Source organism: Scleropages formosus, chromosome 1 (genome assembly GCF_900964775.1).
Source record: "Scleropages formosus chromosome 1, fSclFor1.1, whole genome shotgun sequence".
Lineage (NCBI taxonomy): Eukaryota > Metazoa > Chordata > Actinopteri > Osteoglossiformes > Osteoglossidae > Scleropages > Scleropages formosus.
Genome location: NC_041806.1, coordinates 16,098,158 through 16,119,893, shown reverse-complemented (window position 1 = coordinate 16,119,893; position 21,736 = coordinate 16,098,158). Strand labels below are relative to the sequence as shown.

The 21,736-nt window shown below is 45.6% G+C and overlaps 1 protein-coding gene across 2 annotated transcripts; it reads right to left on the bottom strand.

Moving 5' to 3' along the window:
- Nucleotides 1-1,371: 1,371 nt before the first annotated feature.
- On the bottom strand, nt 1,372-15,123 carry atp1a2a (ATPase Na+/K+ transporting subunit alpha 2a). 2 transcript variants are annotated; one of them, XM_018758151.2, is made up of 24 exons: nt 15,046-15,123; nt 13,108-13,203; nt 12,761-12,820; nt 12,428-12,631; nt 12,194-12,307; nt 11,948-12,082; nt 11,512-11,629; nt 11,126-11,394; nt 9,834-10,032; nt 8,925-9,034; nt 8,610-8,744; nt 8,382-8,461; nt 7,907-8,016; nt 7,338-7,513; nt 6,512-6,648; nt 6,228-6,378; nt 5,853-6,021; nt 5,505-5,659; nt 5,301-5,424; nt 4,977-5,122; nt 3,856-3,986; nt 3,105-3,206; nt 2,827-2,918; nt 1,372-2,349 (listed from the first exon to the last, which is right to left on the bottom strand). In XM_018758151.2, exons 1-24 carry the CDS (start codon nt 15,055-15,057, stop codon nt 2,321-2,323), a joined length of 3,054 nt encoding a protein of 1,017 aa, XP_018613667.1. In that variant the 5' UTR covers nt 15,058-15,123; the 3' UTR covers nt 1,372-2,320. The 2 variants fall into 2 exon arrangements, with proteins under 2 accessions (XP_018613667.1, XP_018613666.1); XM_018758150.2 differs by having other exon boundaries at nt 1,372-2,918.
- Nucleotides 15,124-21,736: the final 6,613 nt, after the last annotated feature.

The window sequence follows — 21,736 nt, the reverse complement described above, 5'->3', positions numbered from 1 at the left end:
AGTAAACCAGTGCAATACACAACGCTATTTATATTTATAACTATTTATCACATCATATCTCTTACTCACACTCCCTTGCATTTGTATCTAGTGACTATTTTTGTATATTGGGTACTTTATATTTTTATATATTTTTTATCCCTCATTCATATATTCTGTCTTCTCATCTGCGTATTGTCACTGTCATTCTGTCTGTGCTGTGGAAGCTTCTGTCACCAAGACAAATTCCTTGTATGTGTGAACATACCTGGCAGTAAAGCTTGTTCTGATTCTGATTCTGGTTCCATGGAGGGTTAAAGCAAAAAATTTAAGCCATATACAGTAACACACGAGACACTTAACAGGAATGTGGTCCATGTCATACTGAGCAGGCAGGAGACTGAGGTGTGTGTGAACCCAATCACGGGATCTTTATTGTCAGTACATTAGGGAGCAGGCGAGATTCGTGGTCGGGGACAGGCGTGGGTTGGTCACTGCACAAACATAAGTCTTGGGGAAAATCTGATGTTGTAGTCGAGGAGGCGATACAAGTGTCGGAGCCGTGGACATCAGGAGCAGGAACGAGGGATTGAGGAGAACAAGAGACTTGGTAGGTCGGGTAGGTTGTCGTGGATTCACTCGAGAGTGCTGGAGGGACAGGTTTCTCAAATGAGATTCCGCAACCAGGGTATGCAGGTACGGCTTCTTTATACTCCGCTGCTCTGATTTCGGGCAGGTGCGGACGTTCGAGGTAAGGTCATGGGCGTGACAGTTAAAAAGAAGAAAGTCTTTGTCCTACCATGGGCTCATGCGCCCACGAGCCGATGAACCACTGTAGACGCACCATGGGTTGATGTGTGTCGCAAAGTAGCGCCCATTTGCTATTACGAACCATTGTATGTAACTTTTTAGAATATATAATATAATTTTTAATATAATAGGCTTTACCGGGATGGTTCATAACTACCGGTTGTACGTAAGTCGGACGTTCGTAACCCAGGGACTGCCTAGGTGAAAGTGATGAGTTCTCAGAGCTCTGTCTGACGCGGCATCTCGGGTTAAATATTGCTTTATTTCACAGTGAAATACACACCTTTCTGTCATCTTTTCAATTCTCTTTATTTCTGTAATTTCCATTATACATTCTTAGTGTGAAAAAACCGTTTCTTTAAATCCCTTTTATATTTGAAGCCTCCAACTGTCGTGTTATTTTTATCAACTTAAACACTTTGCTCCTGATAGCTACCAGTAATTTGACAGAAATGTCTCACAAAAGGCTTCCTGTTGTTTCTGTTTTTTTACTAATGTTCCCGATTAAGAGGTTGCATGTGTTGTCTGGGAAGTGTGAGGGCAACAAGAAAAAAACACATTTCTTCTTTTTTCTTTCCAGTTTCATTTTATTTTGTTTTATTTTAATGTGTTCTTTATTCAGCATACATGAGGTACACAGTAAATAAATCCTACACAGCTGAAACACAACTTGCAGGGAAATACAGCATTTATCGCTTCTGTGTGGTTAATTCATTGCATTCCTACAATCAGAGATGCTTTTGTTGCAAAAGTGCAACAGCCTCCAAGAAATTAAAACTGCATTCAGATGAGATTGCAGGGCTGGGAGGTTTTCTCTCAATTACATCCTTTCAGTGGGCTCCAAGAAATATGTTGCCCACCTCGCAGAGTACCAGGAGGCTAAAATGGTCTTAATGACTCCATGTAATTAAATTTTTGTCAATACATTTACGCTGTGATTTTCTCCGCTAAGTTACATAATGTGAAACACCTTTGGTCCACAATATGTTTTTTAAATTACTTACAATGTCTTTTTGGCAGTTAGCCAGCTGATATCTTTTTTGTAATGGAAAGAGAAAATTGCAACTCTTTGGGAAATTTCTCATTTACATTTGTTTATTTAGTTGACACTTGTCAAAGGTGTTATTACGTTTGTGTACTACGCAACTTACAACTATTTACCCATATAAACCGCTGGGTGATTTTTACTTTAAAAATTCAGAGTAAGTACCTTGCTCAAGGGTATGACAGCTGGAGCAGAGATTTGAATCTCGGTCCTTCAGTTACAAGGTGATGGTCCTAACCAATACGCCACATGAAATGTGTAAGTTTGGTACTAAACGGCGCCATTAGGAAGAGATGTATGGATTCAGTCCAGCTACATTAAAATCTGTTATAATGGGAAACGGCTGGTTTCTGTTGGACAGATGATGTTCAAGGACAGTACGGTGTTTTATTACACTGGATCCTCTATTTGTTTTTCCAACTCTGTCATCCACAGTGCCATGCAGTGATACCATGAAGTCACAAGCATGTAGAAATTTTTCATTTGCTAATAGTAGGTCTCCTTCTCTACCCAGCCTGCAGAGCAGAAGAGAATATAAGAGAATAAATCGCAGACAAACATATTGTCGCACATAGAGAGCAAACCCACAATAAGGATGACATTCTTCTGTCTCCGTGTGGCTCCTGGAGGTCTTACTGTGTGAATTTCTGCTCCTGAAGATTGTGGGTCGCTATTTTACTTTACTTGGAGATATTTAGTTACTTAGGAGCGCAATATCACAATGCACAGGAAATATTTAAAGACGATACTGTGCAGTTACAAGTGGCAGCTATAGCACTCACCTCTCCAATACAGAGAAACTGCTTCAGTGGCTCCGTGATTGAGTAAAAGTGTGATTCTGTGGTTCATTTATGCATGGCACTGTGAGTTTGTACTAGCATGACCCCATGATGACTCCATTATATTGTGAGCGTATACCAACTTTACTCCACATCAAATTCGTGAAAGTGTCTTTACCATTGTTTTCACTTTATCGGGTATTAGGAACTCACCGCCTGGATATCGTCTCAGTATCAGTTTTCGGATCTCATCGTATGTGAAAATGAGGAGACTGTATGGGAAGGCACAAAACCACCAGGAGATCCTGAGGAAGAGATGTGTTGAGAAATATTTAAAGCACATGTAGTGAGTACGGGTTGCATTATGCTGATGTGAGTTTAAAAACTGATGTTTTTATGGCTGTGGTGTTTCTGAGACAGCCTGATACCAAGAAATAGTAACGCACGCTTGGGGTCAGAGATCATCTTTGTGGTCAAGGAGAAGTACTAACTTGAGGGGGTACATGCGCAGGGCAATATCCATGCCAGGGCAGTAGGACAGGAAGGCAGCAAGCGCCGTCTCTGCGCACAAGCCAAAGATCAAGATCCGGTTCCTGTGGAGAGGAAGACGGGTATGAAGGTAGGGAAAGAACAACAGACTCCTCAGATGTATTTGAAAAGTAGTTGAGTAAGGATTTATGTAGTGTTCTGTTTATGCTTTTTCAATGAGCGCATTGAAAACCCTCTGCACAAGTTCTGCAAACATATACATAATGCAACTAATTTTTATTCTGAGACAGGGAAAATGAGTGGCATGGTGCATCTCGCAGTACCCAGACTGTTTGGGATTAGGTTGGAATCTGGTTCAGTCTGTGTGGAGTTTTCATGTCTCTGCAAGGGTTTCTTCCGGGAGCTCTGGTTTCCTCCCACAGTCCAAAGACGTGCAGTTCAAGTGAATTGGCAATGCCAAATTCTCTGTAGTGCTGGCATGTGTGGCTATCCTGTAAAGGACTGGTGTCCCATAAGGGATGCACCCTTCCTAGCCTTGAGCCTGGTGATTCCAGGATAAGCTCTGGACCAGTACAGCCCAGAACAGGACAAGCAGGTAATGAAAATGAGTGATTTGAAAAGTGACAAACTATTAACAGGGGATATAGACTTATACTGCTCATGCATTGTATTCCGCAGGTAAATTAACTCAAACACATCTTAATTCACTGACTGTCACTCCTTCAGTCACTGATTCATTTACATCCGTCTTACTTCATGCCCTGCTGGAAGACGGAGTTCCGGCGGGTCTTGCAGATTATCAGGTCAGCCCACTGTACCACCACAATGCTGACAAAGAAGGAGGTATGGCAGGTGAACTCCACAATCTTCCGCTGCTCATATGTCTGAGAAAAGAACAAACACAGACTAGCACCTGTGATGTAGCATCTCATCGGTCTCAGTGCAGGTATCACCAGCGTCCAACTTTAGGGACCAAAACCTAACCTCCATGTTCGCAAGAGTCAGCTACAACCCACATAGATCTTTGGAAGGTATCTGCACTTTACTGTTCTCTATATTTCTATGAATATCCATTAGTTATGTTTTGCAGGAGGATGTTTTGACTCCATCGATTGCTTTTTAGTTTTCGCTTCCCCCTTGGAAAGACGTGACTTATTCAGGGTGTGAGAAGTTAGAGCGAAGTGAGAGCGTGAGAAAAGGCTTTTCTCCACGTGTCTCCTGCCTGAATGCTTGCAGCCTCCGGTGAGTGACGAGAGCAAATAAAATCTGGTTCCGGAAAAGAGGTTACTTTAAACGTGTGCCGGTTCACCCTCTCTGCTGCGGCAGGGCTTGCATGTGAGCGGGAGATTGTGGCAGCCAGAAGTGTATTTACCGTAATAAGGGAGAGAAAAAAATCATGTAGGCAAACAGTTTAATCTGAGAAGTCAAATTAACTTTGAGAGTTAATTTGAACACAGTGGTGTTCAAACTCTCAGACTTAATTTAAATCCACCCGTGGCCAGGTAATAAAATCTCTTGCACACAAACCGCATCCTGAGGGGGAAAAAATGTTTCTGAGAAAATTAATTACAAAAGCACAGTTGTAAGGACTGGGTGTGGTTTCCCCAAGGTTGACAATACGTTCATATACTGTAGCCCCATCCAGCCCACTTAACAGTTTCTCCCAGGCCACCTATGCTTTGGATGGCTTATCTCAACTTATCTATATTGCCGACTTGATCTCTTTAATAAAAGTGGAATTTGACCCGGCATACTCCATGTAGTCATTCCCTCACTGCACCAACTCTTTCCTTCCTTTCTTTCTCTCTCTCCCATGTCACCTATGTCTCCCTCCCTCTTTTTCTCCCTCACCCTGCACAGTACCCATTTCTCACCCATTCCTGGCCATAGCTGTCTTCCACCTCGTTGTTATTACGGTCATCCCAGTCCAGACGAATTCCCAGGAGCCTCTGCGGTAGAAAACCGTTCTCTGCCAGTATGACAAAGTAGGTGAAAAAACCTCCCAGGGCCTGGATCATCCCTGGGGAAGAGTTGTGAGAGAACAGGGGAAGAGAGGAGATCTGGTTCACGGGTACAAAGACTAATCATGCACACACAGACATGAATAACAGCAACACTAACTCATTACTCATCAAACAGGTGAAACATCTGAAATGACCACATGTCCAGTGGGACAGAAAGAGGGGGAGATCACTGACCAATCTGGCCATAAGCCATGCTGATGAGCCTCTCGTTGACCAGTTTATCTGAGCGCGGGTTCCTCGGCTGCCTCTTCATGATGTCACTCTCAGCAGTCTCGTAGGCCAGGGAGATGGCTGGTACCTGCACGGTGGGGAGCAAGTGAGACAGGGAGTGCCAGGGAGCAAAGGAGGAAACAGTGGGCAAGGGGGAAATGGCATCACCATGTCAGTGCCAAGGTCAATGCAGAGGATGGTGACAGTCCCCAGAGGCAGTGGGACGCTGGCCAAGATGAAGAGAAGGAAGGGGGTAATCTCTGGGATATTGCTGGTCAAGGTGTAGGCAATTGACTTCTTCAGGTTGTCAAAGATCAGACGCCCTTTTGGATGAGGTGAATGAGAGATCCTGTTAAATATTTGCATCCTTTCAGATAGAGGCTGTTCTCTGAAAAATCTTGACTAAAGCAATCCACTCTCTGCTCACAGCTGCATGAACCAAGTCATCATTTGGTCACCTTTTGGTCTTTGACCACCAGTGCAAAGGAGCCAAGTATAGACCCATCTTGCTCTCACCTTCCTCCACCCCAGTGACAATGGAGGCAAAGTTGTCATCCAGCAGGATCATATCAGCAGCCTGCTTAGAGACATCTGACCCAGCGATACCCATGGCTACTCCAATATCTGCTTTCTTCAGAGCAGGGGAGTCATTTACACCATCACCTGTAACAGCCACTATTGCGCCCTGAAAGAGAGAAGATGCCAGGTGTCTCCAAATTAGACACAATATGACTCATCAAAGTGCCTTGGAAAAAAGTTGTGAACGTCAGACTAAATTTATGAATTCCTACAATTGTCTCTCTTCAGATCAGTTCTACAGAAGGACGGTAATTGTCAGCTATATAACAATAACAGTGAGGGCTCTTGCACTCAAGGTCTCTGTCTAATCACCTGTCTTTGGCAGCCCTCGACGATGATGAGCTTCTGTTGTGGTGAGGTTCTTGCAAACACTATCTCAGTGTGGTTCTTCAGGAGGTCGTCCAGATATTCCGTGCTCATGTCCTTCAGGTCTGAACCATGGATCACACAGGCCTTGGCATCACTGTTCGGCAGGTGCGGCGAGGGTGAAAGCACACATATTTCACACAGAGACTCTCAGCAACCACGCGTGAACATTTGTATAAATGGGCCCCAGGGTCAAAGGACAGGATGATGGACGACAGAAATCACTGTACCGGGGGTTCACTTGACCCAATGGGATGTTCAGCCTCTCGGCAATGTCCTCCACAGTCTCGTTGCCCTCTGAGATGATACCGACGCCTTTAGCAATAGCTTTGGCAGTGATAGGATGGTCTCCTGTCACCATGATCACCTGTCGGCCAGAGGTAACAGCAATAATAATTGTAAACTGCATTAAAGCTTCCTGCCTGATTAATTTGCAATAGCTGGTTATTAAACAGTTGCTTCAATTTGGTTTTACACACACACACATTGTCTGAACCGCTTGTCCTATTCAGGGTTGCGGGGAGCCGGAGCCTAAGCCGGCAACACAGGGCGTAAGGCTGGAGGGGGAGGGGACACACCCAGGACAGGACGCCAGACTATCGCAAGGCACCCCAACTGGGACTCGAACCCCAGACCCACTGGAGAGCAGGACCCAGTCCAACCCACTGCGCCACCACACCCCTGACCAATCTGGTCTTGATCTTCACTAAATTATCTGAGGTATCTGGTGAGTGTATCTCGCTGACCTTCACTTTTCCTTTACTGGGGTAAGCCAATGAGATATGGACATTGTACTGTGCATCTCTGCTTTACCCATGGATGTATCACATGCATGTAACCTGCCCTTTTCCCTGATGATGCAGTCACATGTGGGACGCCCATCTCAGTCTTGGCTGCATGTGTCCATGCAACACTTGCCTGTCGTCTGCCAGTTTTCCCTGGTAACACAGTGAGGCGTGGATACTCCCACCTTGATTTTTGCCTGTGCCTGTATATATATTTCATGTGCATTTCCTCCCCTTTTCCATGGCAACACAGCAGAGAGGACACACCCACCTTGATCCCGGCACTGCGGCACTTCCCCACCGCGTCGGGTACTGCTGCGCGCGGGGGGTCGATCATGGACATCAGCCCCAGAAAACACAGCTGCTCCGTGGGGAAGTTCTCATTGTCGCAGTCGAATTCGAAGCCCCGGGGGAACTGACTCGGGGGCAGTAAGATGTGACAGAACCCTGAAGGGGAAACGCTTGTTTAGCGTCCCACACTCGTGAGATGAAACACTACATTACCGCTGTATGGGCACAGAGAAATGCGCGACTACCACTCTCCAGCCAAAGTAGGGAATACTTGATTGCTAGTCCGTAGGCAAAAAAGGAACACATGATTACTGCTTTCTAGTCAGAGTGTAAGACAAGATTACAGCTCTCTAGTCACTGAGAGAAGAACATAAATACTGTGCTTGAGGCACTGAGAGAAACACATATACCTTAGCTTCATACACCCGTCTGTCACTGGCAGATTGGAGGAGGTGGGAGCAAAGTGAAATTCCGCCCTGTATCTACAACCCAGCCGTTTAACCCCAAGAGTCCTCTTAGAGCATGTCTCTCTGAAAAGTGCCCACTTACCCAGCACTCTTTCGCCAAGCCCTCCCAGCTCCAGGTAGGCATTCTGAAACGCTTCTTTCCAGTCATCATCTATCGGGAATTCCTCACCGGTGATCATAATTGTGCTGCACCTGAGTAAACAAATAATCAGCAGTTGCCCTCAAGGTAGAAGTAGCATTTTTGGCATGTTCACAAGGTAACTGTCCCTAAATATGCCATTCTCTCCACAATTATATGCATACTTTCCTGTATACGTTTGCTGAATGCCTAATATGATCACTGAGAAATTCTTAATTACTTTCCTAGCTCACATATAAGCGTGGCGAGTGACAGTTATTTTATGCGGTGTGTGATATCTTTCTATACATGTCATCATAAGGATTCATGAAAAATGCAGCCTGTTCAAACAGCAATTATCAGCTGGCCACTGAAAGTTTCCTTCATTTACTGCGTTAATGATGATTATTGATGAGTTGGTCTGTAGCTGCTATCATACCTGTCCAGTATTCTCTCAGGTGCACCTTTCATGACCAGTATATGACCATTGGGAGTCTCCTCCAATTCATGGATGGACAACTGACATGGAATCAGGGGGCAGAGGGGAAATGAGGAAAAAGAAAGAAAAAAGAAGTGAAGGCAATCAGAGACAATTCTGGTGAGAAGACACATTAACATCGTTGGAGGCCAGCCGCTTTCAGCCTTATCTACAATGTCCCTACTTTACCTGGTACTTATTGGTGGAGTTGAAGGGGATCTCTGCTACTTTGGGGTTCCTCTCCCTCAAGGTTCGCACACAGCCGCAAGAGAGCTCAATGCACTTCAGGAGGGCCGATTCCGAGGCATCCCCAGCCGTATTCCTCTAGAAGGATGTCACCACCATCATCATCATCATCATCATCATCATCATCAGTACAAACTTCAAGGGCAGCAACAACATCGTCATTGTCATTTTTAACAATACAGTCCAGCATTGTAATACAGCAACTGGTGGTAGAACAATTGTCTGTGGTCAAAGAGCAGGTCTGGCTTCTGGAACAACCTTCATTATGGAGACGTGTTCTTGTCCTGGTCTGAACACAGCTCTGTTGCAGAGGCCAGCCACCCGGGCCAGAGCCGTCCAAGTCGGTGATGTCTTGTCAAAGGTGTTGCCTGCAGCAGGTCACAACGTTAGTATCCGACAGCTCTATCTGCAGTGGTCTGTAGGTACGTCTACAATAGACTGTCACCGTTCCTTTCTAGTGGGTCGTCGGTATTGCCTCGTAACACAATGTCTGTGTTATTGTAAAATATAGTTTTACTTTTTACTTTTACCCTGTGCAAATCTGTCATGTTTCCCTACAAGAACTTCTCCGTCTGACTCTGAGCACCTCTGGGCCGAGTGAAAGGATACAGAGGAAGTGAGAAATAAAGGGATGTGGATAAGAAGGGAGTGTAGAGCTGTCAGAGATGCCTCAGGTGCGAGGGCACATTAGCATGTGCACCGTTAAACGGCACTCGCATTGTGCCTTACTTTGAGCTGCACCAATCTGTCAGAGCTACTGCACTGAAAGTTGCAAGTATTACTCCGAGCAGCTCTGAGTTGAGGCTTATAGGCATTACTTTTATAGCAAGCTGCCAGTATTTCCCCAGTGAACCATGTCAGCATTACCTCGAGCTGTGGCGGCCTGTCAGTGTTTCCCAACAGTGCCCTTTCAGTACTGCTTTAGAGCCAGCAGTCAGTCTCTCCTCGAGCAGCAGGAGGCTGCATTTCCCTGTCGTAAGCACTATTAGCCTGGACTGCAGGAGGCTGTCAGTGCCTGGAGGCTTACAGTATCACTTTAGCCCACAGGAGGCTGTCAGAGGGAGCCGAAGCCAGCTGTCCCTGCCAGTCTGCTGTGCGGCTCGGTGTCCGTGTCAGTGCTGGCTGGCACCGAGGCTGAGTAAACTGGGTGCAGCCGCATGTTCTCACCAGACTGGTCCTCGGTGGTGTCGGCATCGTGGATCTCGTTGTCGAACCACATGTGGGCCACGGTCATGCGGTTCTGGGTCAGGGTGCCGGTCTTGTCGGAGCAGATGGTGGAAGTGGAGCCTAGGGTCTCCACAGCCTCCAGGTTCTTTACCAAGCAGTTCTTGCGAGCCATGCGCTTGGCAGTGAGCGTGAGGCACACCTGAACACCCGAAAGGCAAGAGATGGAAAGCAAGAACAGAGGGAGAGCTAGCTCCAAGGTTGTCAGCAGCACAATGAAATGCAAACCTTAGCCTGTGGTGTGGTCTGAACCATAGAATTACACACACCACCTGAAACCACTTGCCCCATGCGGGGTCCCGGAGCATAACCCGACAACACAGCGCATAAGGCCGGAGGGGGAGGGGATACACCCAGGATGGGACGCCAGTCCGTCGCAAGGCACCCCAAGCGGGACTTGAACCGCAGACCCACCGGAGAGCAGGACCCGGTCCAACCCACTGCACCACCACACCCCCCGCCATACAATTAGGCATATGTAAGTATAGGCATCCCTCTATTGACAAATTCTTTGTATCCAAAATTTTGTTGTAACAGCTCTTGGCTTTTTATACCCAATTTTTGAATTATACAACAAAAAATCTGCATAATGAAATTTATCCAAAGCCTATACAAAAAAACAAATTCACGCATCATGTGCGTGAAACGGAAGTGCATTAGCGTACCATAACTGGCACGTCTGCATCCACATTTCTCCATTTGTAGAGACAGCAGACCAATTAACAGGCAAAGTTTAGCTAATGTTTATTTTGGGTATGTTTGCACTTTTTAACACCAGTGTGCAGTTTTAGGTAGTTGTTCACAATAAATACAGCTTGCTCAGTTGATCCCTGCTTGATTTGTTGCTCATCCCATGGAGAACTGAGCAATTAAAAAGAAAAGTGGGAATTACCTCAGAGCAGTAAGTGTATAAATGTAACTGTTTTATTGTGCTGAAATCATGGGTTGATAGTTATGTAAGTGTTTTACAGTGTTATTATGATATTTGGAAAAATTTTTGGAGGGTTTTGGACGGGCTGGGAACTTATTTAAAATAACAAGAAAGGGGTATCCAAAAGTTCAATGTCTGCATCCTTTTCAGGAACAGATTAATTTCGTAAATCAAAAAATGGGTGTAAATAAATGTGGGTATAAGTATAGTAGGTAAGCAAAGGATAAGTACAGTACAATGGTTGTGCGGCAAATCCTGGCAGACAAATTCATTGTCCTTAAACTTAGAGAAGTGATGGACTCACAGTGACTGTGGCCAGCAGACCCTCCGGCACATTGGCTACGATGATGCCAATGAGGAAGATGACAGCTTCCAGCCAGGTGTAACCCAGGATGAGGGACAGGATGAAGAAGGACACACCCAGGAAGACGGCCACTCCCGTTATGATGTGGATGAAGTGCTCGATCTCTCTGTTGATAGGTGTCTGTCCCACCTCCAGCCCAGATGCTAGCGAGGCAATGCGGCCCATGACTGTGTGGTCACCCGTGGCTATCACCACTCCATGAGCCGTACCTGATGCGCAGAAGCGGCAAAGCAAGCCCGTGAGAGGAAACTCAGAGATCCAGAGGGGAACTAACAGCTTTGGTGTGATGTTCTGAGACGGTTTGTCAGAAGGAAAGGTGGACAGACCCTCTACACAGTTGGTGGAGAAGAAGCAGATGTTTCGCGTCTCCAGGGGGTTCTCATGTGTGAATTCTGGTGATCTTGTCTGAGGCTCTGACTCCCCGGTTAGGGATGAGTTATCCACCTGGAAAAATCACAAATGTCCTCTTTCATGACATTATAGTAAACACTGACATTCAAAGCAAGGCTATGCTAGACTACAGAGTATTTTCCCTGTTAGCTGCTCTGTGAGCTCTTCCACCACAACTGTTGATGCCTGCTTGATTTAACCAGTGTGAAGCAGCTATGATATGGAGAACAAACGGTTAATATTCTGAAATTGACTCAAGAGCACTAGATAAGCAGAACAGAATTAAACAGAATTTGAATCCTTGTTCAGTGAAGCATTTTCCCAACCCCCTGCACTGTGTCCACTTGACTCCCTCCTCGCTTTGCTTCTCACCTTGCAGCCGTTGGCAGAGATGATCCGCAGGTCAGCAGGGATTCGGTCCCCTCCTTTGATCTCCACCAGGTCCCCCAACACTACCGCCTCTGCATTAATTTGCATCTTCTCTCCTTCCCTTATTACCAGCGCTTGCTAACAGGGTACAGGGAGTAAACAGTAGCTTAAAAGGGGATGTTTCCTCAAAGTAGCTTTGATTATGAGAAAAAAACATGTGGAGTTTAGAACAAAATCCACACTAGAGACCTGGGGGACCATATTCTTGAAGGAATCCATGATCCTGGAGCTTTTGGCCTCTTGGTAGTAGGAGAAGCACCCAGTGATAATGACCACTGCGGCGAGCACCACACCCAGATACAGCTGGAAAGGAGAACACACTGGTAAAATATGCTCCAAGGTGCCATTCAGCAAGGAACAGTATAGTAACATGGTAACGCATACAGATGGAAATGTGAACATTATTTCTGAAATGAGACTCACATTGTCATTGATAGGCTCCTCCTCGGTCACAGTCTGGATGCTGTAGGCCAGGAAGCAGAGGATGGCGCCAATCCAAAGCAGGATCGAGAAGCCGCCAAACAGCTGGCGGCAGAACTTGACCCATTCAGGTGTGGTGGGCGGTGGCGTGAGCGCATTGGGCCCGTCTCGGGCCAGGATCTCCAAGGCCTGCGCATTGGTGAGGCCCTGAAGGACAGCGGTGCCAAAGATGGGGATGCGGTCACGCATACTGGCCGACGCGAGTACGGCCCAAAGGCTGACAGCGAAGCGGCCTGGTTACGCCGGACTTCTTATAGAGCAAAGTATCATTTTTACCTTGGTGAGATCAACTTCATAGCGCTGCTTTAGTTCTTCCAACGATATCTTATGTTCATCCTAAAGAAATACAGCACAGTGCCACAGCGGAAAACATCACAGAACATGTAAGCAATAACATCAATGCAATAAAAGATGATGAGCAGATAGCTGAATGGGTACGAAACATGATGACACGGTCTAGAAAAAGGGACACAAACCGATAATATGGATTTATAACACATGTCACCCTTTAGTTAACAAACAACGTTATGAAGAAAGTTTTACTTTCACACGAGGAAAACTGCCAAAGACGTACACATATAGCCTTGTTGAGCATGGCACATGTATGTAGTCTTTAGTCATACCAGCATGACTTCTCTCTTGAGCTCCTCCAGGTCCATGTCTTTCTTCCTCTTCCTGGCCACATTCTCAGCAGCAGTGGGGCTGCCCTCGTGTACAGACTGAGGACACAAAGGATGGCAATACTCACCCCATTAGTAGATGCCAGGTGCTTGCCACATATTGCAGATATTAGGCACTCGACGAGGGCACATTAGAATCTATTGTTCAGATCATTAAGCAGATTGCTCCCTGTACTGCGGTATTATACACTGTCAACGATCACACTGAGAATACTTAAGACACAACTGTTAGGGGCACAGAGGACACTTTTGAGTTCGCTAAGACATTAGACACTCGCTGTCAGTGACCTCGCAGAGAGGACATTTGGGACAACCGTTGAGCTCGTAAAGGAGATTGCTCCCTATGCCGAGGTACTGGGCACGCAGTGACCCCCCGTGGAGCGCCTTAAATACAGTTGACCTTCTCATAAAGGAAACTGTTCCTTACATTGAAACATCACACACTTTAAAGACACTTTTAAATGACCTCCCTGAGGGTTCGAAGGATGAAGTTATTCACCTCACAGACGAGAGCATTTCCGACACCGCGATATTAGATGCCGCCGATGAGCTCACCGAGTGGACGTTGGACATACCCGTGTCCATGATATCAGACACTGTCAATGGCCTTACTGAGAGTACACGACATACTACTGTTGAGTTCCCAGAAGAGGCTGTACCCGGCACTGACATATTAGATATTAGATATCACACACTATCAGTGACTTCACTGAGTGTCCACAAAATTCAGTTTCTCAGCCCGTATGGGAGAGCGTTCCCTAAACAGACAGCACAACATCCTGTTATGCATTTGCATAGCACACTGTGACAGATTACATTAAATACGGTTAATAAAACAAAAACTCCAATAGATGGGTGGTACAAACAGAATCTCACAAACACGGATACATGACACATCAACATCGTGCCGTGGGATACCTTTCACTTGGGGAGAGGAAGAGGAAACACCAGATGTTTCTATACGTGTAATGCTGACTCAGCATTCCTCACAAACTAAATTCTGTGAATGGACCTCCACATCACTGTGCTCAAGCAGGACCGTACTTAACCATGGATGTGTACTTGCATTCCTCCAGATATTAAGTTGTTTCAGCGTTTGCACATTTGTTGAAAATAGCCCTCTGCGAGCGTCGCCCTAAAGCGCGTGCGCATGTGCGTGCGCGTGTGTGTGTGTGTCATGGATTTGCTCAGAGGACCTACAGTACGTGTGAAGAAACCATCGTCATGGAAATAAACATGTGGCCTTGTCAATCAAACACTGACAATGTTGGAAGAAAGAGGGAGAGCTCAAAATAATATGGGATGTTTAAAGGTGGCAGAGACGCTGACGGGGAGGAGGGGGGGCGCAGCCGTGCGTGATGAGAGAAAAGGGTGTTAGAGACAGGGAGAAGAGTGCCAAGGGAGACATAAAGCAGAGTAGAGAAATGAGAAGGAATAAGACAGATGAAACCAAGGAGATACTTGAAGGCAATAATATTCTGGACTTTTCTCAGGATCTCTATGACGCCCTGTTCTAAGACAGTCAACCACATGCGTCGCCCTTTGTTTTACTTCATTTCACTGTGTTTCACTATACTGTGCTAAAGCAACCCTGCGACTGTTCATTCGATTTCTCTGTGGCCTCAAGGACTCCCTGAAAGTAGATTTAATTCTCAGATTTGAGAACGGTCCGGATGGAGACGAGTGGCCCCTTTGACCGAGCTGCGGACCAAAGGACGAGACAGAGCAGAGCCCACCTTTCTCCTCGGTTGTGTTCTCACAGGATCAACAGAAAGACAGAATTCGCCTTTTTCCCAAAAAATTAAGCAGCAGACAGAATAGACAGAACTCACAGTTTTCCAGCCTGCGTTTTCTAGTCCGATGAGGAGAAACAGGACTCACCTCTTTGCCCATGTTGAAGTCCACCAGAATGACCAGAAGGAGAAGAACGATCTCCGTTCTGGTCACTCACACGTGTGGTGGTCACTGGTTGCTTTTTTGGGACGGACAACTTCCCCCCCGTTAGGGTAACTTGAAACGGTTAGATGCCCCCCGCCCGCTCTACCCCCGCTGGAGGGCTCTTTTTTTACTTCCACCTGCTGTCTGCTCATCGCCAGTTCTCAGCACTGTTCCCACCTCTAGAGTACAACGGGAGGCCATTGCGACCAAGTCAGTGGCGCTCATGCTGCCCCCCCCCAATTAGCCAAACACCGTTTTTACTGATGTCTGAGCATCAGAGCTTGAGTAAAAATGGTGTTTGGCTAATTAGGAGAGCAGCGTGAGCACCACTGGCCATATCGCATTGGCCTCCCGACTGTCAGGGTGACAGAGCTTTACCAGTGGACTAAAAGATCAACAAACAAACTCACTCACACTTTCTGAACTGCTTGTCCCATTCAAGGTCGCAGGGAACCGGAGCCTAACCCAGCAACTCAGGGTGTAAGGCTGGAGGGGGAGGGGACACACCCAGGACAGGACACCAGTCTATCGCAAGGCACCCTCAGTGGGACTTGAACCACAGACCCACTGGAGAGAAAGACCTGGTCCAACCCACTGTGTCACTGTGCCACCACACCCCCCATCAATAAACTCTCATAGTGCAAAACATGGTATAGAACTTGACCATAATAACAAGCTCAAAACCACACAAAAAAAATCACTAAAAAGTAGTGAGACACATTGTCTGAAACTGCTTGTTCCCAGGAGCCAAAACCTAACCCAGCAACACAGGGCGTAAGGCTGGAGGGAGAGGGGACACACCCAGGACGGGACGCCAGTCCATCGCAAGGCACCCCAGGCAGGGCTCAAACCCCAGACCCATTGAAGAGCAGGACCTGGTCAAACCCACTGCACCGCTGTGCCACCACACTCCCCCTATGAGTAGTGAGACTCCAGTGGAAAATGTTCATTTTCATTCAAAATAAGCAGTTCCTGTGTCGGTGTGCATTTATAATACTGTACATCCCATATCGTTTCAAATAAAATTCTTCTTACGCTTTCTGCATTGGAGTAAAAGGTGCCTATATTGCTGCAGGGTGCTATAACAATAACTTGCACAGCGGCATTAGAAAGAGCCAGCAGTCGTTTGGACTTCCGTTTTATTACGGGAATGGCACAGACTTGTGAACTCTGACCCTTTTGAAGAATGCAGGTTCAGCTGCGAAACATGGCTACAAATAGAGTATACCGTACACTGCGACGATGTACAGCGCCTGAACTGACAGTGGTACAGGACAGTGGACGAAGTGGACTGGATTTGCTGGATTTACCGAGAATGGACATAAGCAGACATACCGGAGCGGCACTCAGACCACACTGCTGGTGTAACGGCAGCCTTTACCCTGGTTAATGGTTAGTGAGGTGAAAGTGCGCCAGAGTGACACTCCAAGGTGCGGCTCGGGAGGTCGTGACAGCACCGAGGTTTCGTTGAACGTAAAGAGAGACTCGCGCGTTACAGCGAGGGAGCAGCCTTTCCACTGTGCTTCAGCTCCTACGGCAGTGAGTGCGTCTCCCTTTCTCCGCTCTATTCTCGGAGCTCTCCCGAAACGCGGTGTTTTTTTTTTTTTTTTTGCTGCACAGCGTTGCTTTCGCTTGCCACTTCTTCGCTTTCTTCATCCCTTCAAATTTAACTGTCCTGCTCTTCTGTTATTTCTAAATCCGTCCTTTGCTCTCTGTTGCGTGAGGAAGGGTAACCCGTCGTCTTCAGTGCCGACACTGAAAGTTGCTCAGTGTTCTAACAGCATCTTATTTATTGGTGCGATTTAAATGCTGAAAAGGAGAGGAATAAAATTTGGGAGATTTTTGAGTCAGGCTATTTCCGTTTACATTTATTTATTTAGCAGATGCTTTTCTCCAAAGCGACTTCCAATGAACTCTATCTACGTAGTGTTACCAGCCCACACCTTATTCACCAAGGTGACTTACACTGCGAGATACACTGCTTACAACGGGTTACAATTACTCTTCAGAAAGATTCTTTGACAATTTGAAATAAGTAAAGATAATGCTTTGTGTAAGTTGGTATTTTTTAAAAAGCAAGCTGTCACTTGTTATATTCCTGCAGTGGACTCGCTTCTTCGCAAGAATTCAACAGATCAAGGTGTGGCCACCATCCGTTTTTAAACATTTCATTATCTTATTTGCAGTAATTCTTCCACAAGAGGTTACTGAGAATGGATGAATGGATGAATGAATGAATGACAGATTTCAATATTTTATTTCCAATTACTGCTTGCTATTTACTGCAACAAAATTGCCGTCCAGCCGAACATTTCTGTAGTTCCGCAATGTTCCTTTTTTCCTCGCCGTACGATATTACACGAAGTGTGGATGAATATGCACGAATGTGAGTCTACGTATGACGTTGTCTTGATAATGGAGTGCCGGTGAGGGCGTGACAGATGGATTGCTGTGTCCCTACAGCTGGAGCGGCGGTCGGCTGGAAGATCGCCTGTATCTTCCTCATTGTGTTCGTGTTGCTGCTCACGGGCGCTCTCTTTCTCTACCTGGCCTGGAAGAAAGGTACCGTCACTAACGCAGATCCCACCACGACACCCTGCTGCATGAGGTGCATTATGACAACACGCCCTGAAGCCACGACATCCCAAGCTGCTCTGGACTCCCTGGAGATCCCCCACACATTCTGTTCTTTTCTTAGCTTCGTACAGAAGCCCACATTTTTACATAAACGCGAACAAATGTTTCCCAGGATTAGATGCTGTTTATGTTCGGTGAGAATTAGCGTTAACCGAGACAAAAATACTTTATTTAGTGGTACAACATGTTGCCTGCGCTTGAAGGTTTTCAGCTCTTGCCTTTCCGGTCTGTATTATCCATGTGTGGCAGAACATGAATCACGTTCTAATGTCACATAACGATATTTTTGCGTGTGGCTGTCAAGGTGTAAAGACACTTGACGAAAAATCACACCACGTGCACGCTAAATCAGCAAAAATATTGTCGATCATTAGTCATAATCCATCGGCATTAATCATATATTACCAGTACCCACTGAGCAATAACCAACTTGCAGCCTATTTGCTATTCTGTGTACTACTTTCAGTTTTATTTTTAAAATGACTTTTCAGTCAAATTTCACCCTCATCTCTTTTCTGATGCTAGCAGCTCAGGTGACAATAAAGTGACAGTACCAAGTACTCACCTCGTCTTCCCCTAATGATTTAAAAATAGTTTTATCACCTTAAGTTATGGTAACTCCACATACTGATGGAGTAGGATACTTCAGAAACTGATTAAAACATTTTCCCCACTTCCAGTAAAACTGTCACATGCCGGTAGGTAACAGAAACAACAAAAATGCATTAATGAAAAATGTAAATAGATCAGATCGTTACCGTTAATCGCCGGAAGCCCTTAAGTAAGAAACTGGGGGAGGGATAACTGGGTTACACCGAACTAAACGCTAAGGTTGAAATTGTCTGATCTTGGATGTTCTTGATACTACGTTGACTCTTCTGTCTTCTAGGCTGTTTCACTCGATCTAAAGCCATACAAGACTTCTTCACCAGGAAGAAATTTGGGAAACATGGTAAATAAATACTACATTCTGCTCTTCTCCAAAGTTTGAACTAAAAGACATGGGTTACATATCATGGTGCACAGCACCAGGGGTTTAGATGGGGCAAAGAAGGACACAGAGGCAGCATTCCTTACAAATGATTTATTTGAACACCAGCACCAAGGAAACAATGCTCTCAGTCCTAAAACCCAATTTCCTCTAGGACCTGCATCTGCAGTGAGTCTTCCCAGCTTGTATAGCACCCCCAGGCTCTCTCAACACACTTCTAGGCACAGTCACCCCATCATTTTCCCCCTAAGTTCCCCTAGTGGTTACACACACTATTTACAAGGTACCCATAATGCAACTATTTACACAAAACATCTCCCCACCTAAATACCAGTAACGCGGGTCGTTACGATATATTTTAGCGAATGAGTGTAAGCTCCACTGTACATAGTTATGATGATAACTTCACGATCCTGTGGAACACATCAGATCCCTTTTTAAAGTCTAAAAACCCTGAACATGGTACGAGCTTAGAGCTTCACTTTCAGCGCCCAGGCGCCAGGTTGTGTAGTCGTTGGCACTGCTGCCTTTGGACAGGAAGGACTTGGGTTCAAATGTCACCTCCTACTGTAGTACCTGTGAGCAAGGTACTTACTCTGGATTGCTCCAGTAAAAATGACTCTGCTGTATAAAGAGGATGAACAGTTTGAGTCACTGCGTCCAGTAAATGTGGTGTTTGTGGGTATAGCTGACGTTTAACACAGGAGATCTTTCTGATCGTTGCTGCAGTGCATCACTCAAACAAAAGTGGTTTTCTGCTGTGACCAATGATGGCTGATGTATGAAACTTTTGTTGCTTTACAGGGGAAGATAATCGAGCCTGTGAAATAGACGGTAACCGTTCCATGAATGTATGAAACTGTGTGCACATGATGATTAGTGTTCAAATGGGCGGACGAGGGGGAAGCAATTCAGATGGGGCTTTACATCCTTTATTCATCAACGTGCCCTAACACACACACACACACACACAGATTACATTACATTTACATTTATTCACTTAGCAGACGCTTTTCTCCAAAGCAACTTCCAATGAACTCTATGTAGTGTTATGAGCCCACATACCTTATTCACCAAGGTGACTTACACTGCTAGATACACTACTTACAATGGGTCACTCATCCATACACCAGTGGAACACACTCTCTCTGTCACTCACACACTATGGGTGAACCTGAACAGCATGTCTTTGGACTGTGGGAGGAAACCAGAGCACCCAGAGGAAACACACGACAGTGCATAACCAAGACACAACCAGTATCACTCAGTGAATCACCTTTTGGCTTTATAGACAATATGAGATGAACAAAGCCGACGCAAAAGCATTACAGCCAAACTTTTGTTTTCTTCTGTTGTGACCAGAGCGCGGTGAACAGGGGGACAAAAAGTCCACTGACACAGGTAATCGATGACACCTCTCTCTCCTCCATGGTCCTCGTGTGTATGTGATGCTCAGCTAACTGTCACCTTTTCCATTTTTGTGTCACACCTTTGTCCCCTGTCTTTTTGTCCTCTCTACTTCAACTTAATGACTTTTTTGGCACAGCATGCATTGTGCATTTCAGGAGCATACTAGGTCTTCTTTTGGGTTTTTTCCTCTTTTTGGAAACAAGAGGGGGGCCAGGTTTCTTCCAGGAATGGCTGAGCAGGAGTAGAGCTCGGAACGAAACCTAACCCTACCCCTAAACCAAACTGTAACCCTAACCCCAAGCCTAGGCCTAACCCTAACCCTAAAGATAGCCCATCCCTAACAAAACAATTAGAGCAAGGACAAGACCAGCAGAACTGCTCTGAAATGTTTCTCCATTGCTGTAGCTTGTGCTCTTCAATAAGATCCAACGCAAGAGAGAAATTGCACGGTGCTGCTGTACCACGGTACTGCTGCCACCCACCCGTTTCCCCAGAGCCACAGAGAACAGCATCACATCTAGTTCATGAGTTCATTACACACATGGATTTGTTCTCGCTGCTTGAAACCACATTTTCTTAATATGGTACATGCTGGTGTTTATGTTGTTTCTATGGTGACTCTGTTCTGCTGTGCCTGTCTGTAAAGAATTATCATATCATGTTTTTTTTTTTTCCTTTCAGACTGGAAGTGGCGCAAGAGAATGACAGGTAAACAAATGCTTACACAATTACACGTATTCTTTTGCTGGGGGGGATTTTACATTCACGTCGACTTCGGTGGGATAAATTATTCCTCTGCCCAAAGTGCAAAACTCATGAACATGTATAACAAAAAGTTGTAGCATTTTCATTTTTTTTTTTCTTTAAGCTCTTAAGACACACAACATACATTTTTTGGAGTTTACTTTTCCTGTCGGAACCTTTTTTCCCCTCAAAGGGTAGGAAATGCCCCCTAATCTAAGCAACACCACAATCTAAGCAAATTGCCTCGGATCACTCACTCAATCATTGCTTCTGGTGGGTTTTAAAGGAAGCCATTCGGATCGTTGAAATATTACTCATAAAGGTTCATTCGTAGACGTGATCCCATATTCGCAAAAGGCTGAGTTTGCTCCAGGAAGTGACCAGGTGCAGAAATATATTACTGCTGCAGCCCTTAATCACAAAAATCAAGTTAACGCAAGCAGCAAGTGTAAGATGATCAGAAGAAAACACAAGTCATCAGAGTAAATGCTTTCGAGGGACTGGAAAGGGAATGAAACAGTGCGATGAAACACTGACTTTCATTTCTTTACTTATTTATTTATTCGCGTAGCTGATGCTTTTCTCCAGAGCGACTCACGATGTTAAGCTTGGAATTACGTACACTTTCATAGAGCTGCAGCAATTTAGGGTAAGTATCTTGATCAAGGGTACTGCAGCTGCAGGTGGGATTCAAACCTGCAACCTCTGCGCCTAAAGCCAGCAGCTCTGAACACTAACAAAGGGATTTGAAAAGCTTAACCCAACGTCGAACGTTCATCTTGAAGAAACCTCTTGCTGAGGACCCGTTTAAAGCAGCTGTGTCGAATGGCTAGATGTGGTGCAGGGTTCGAG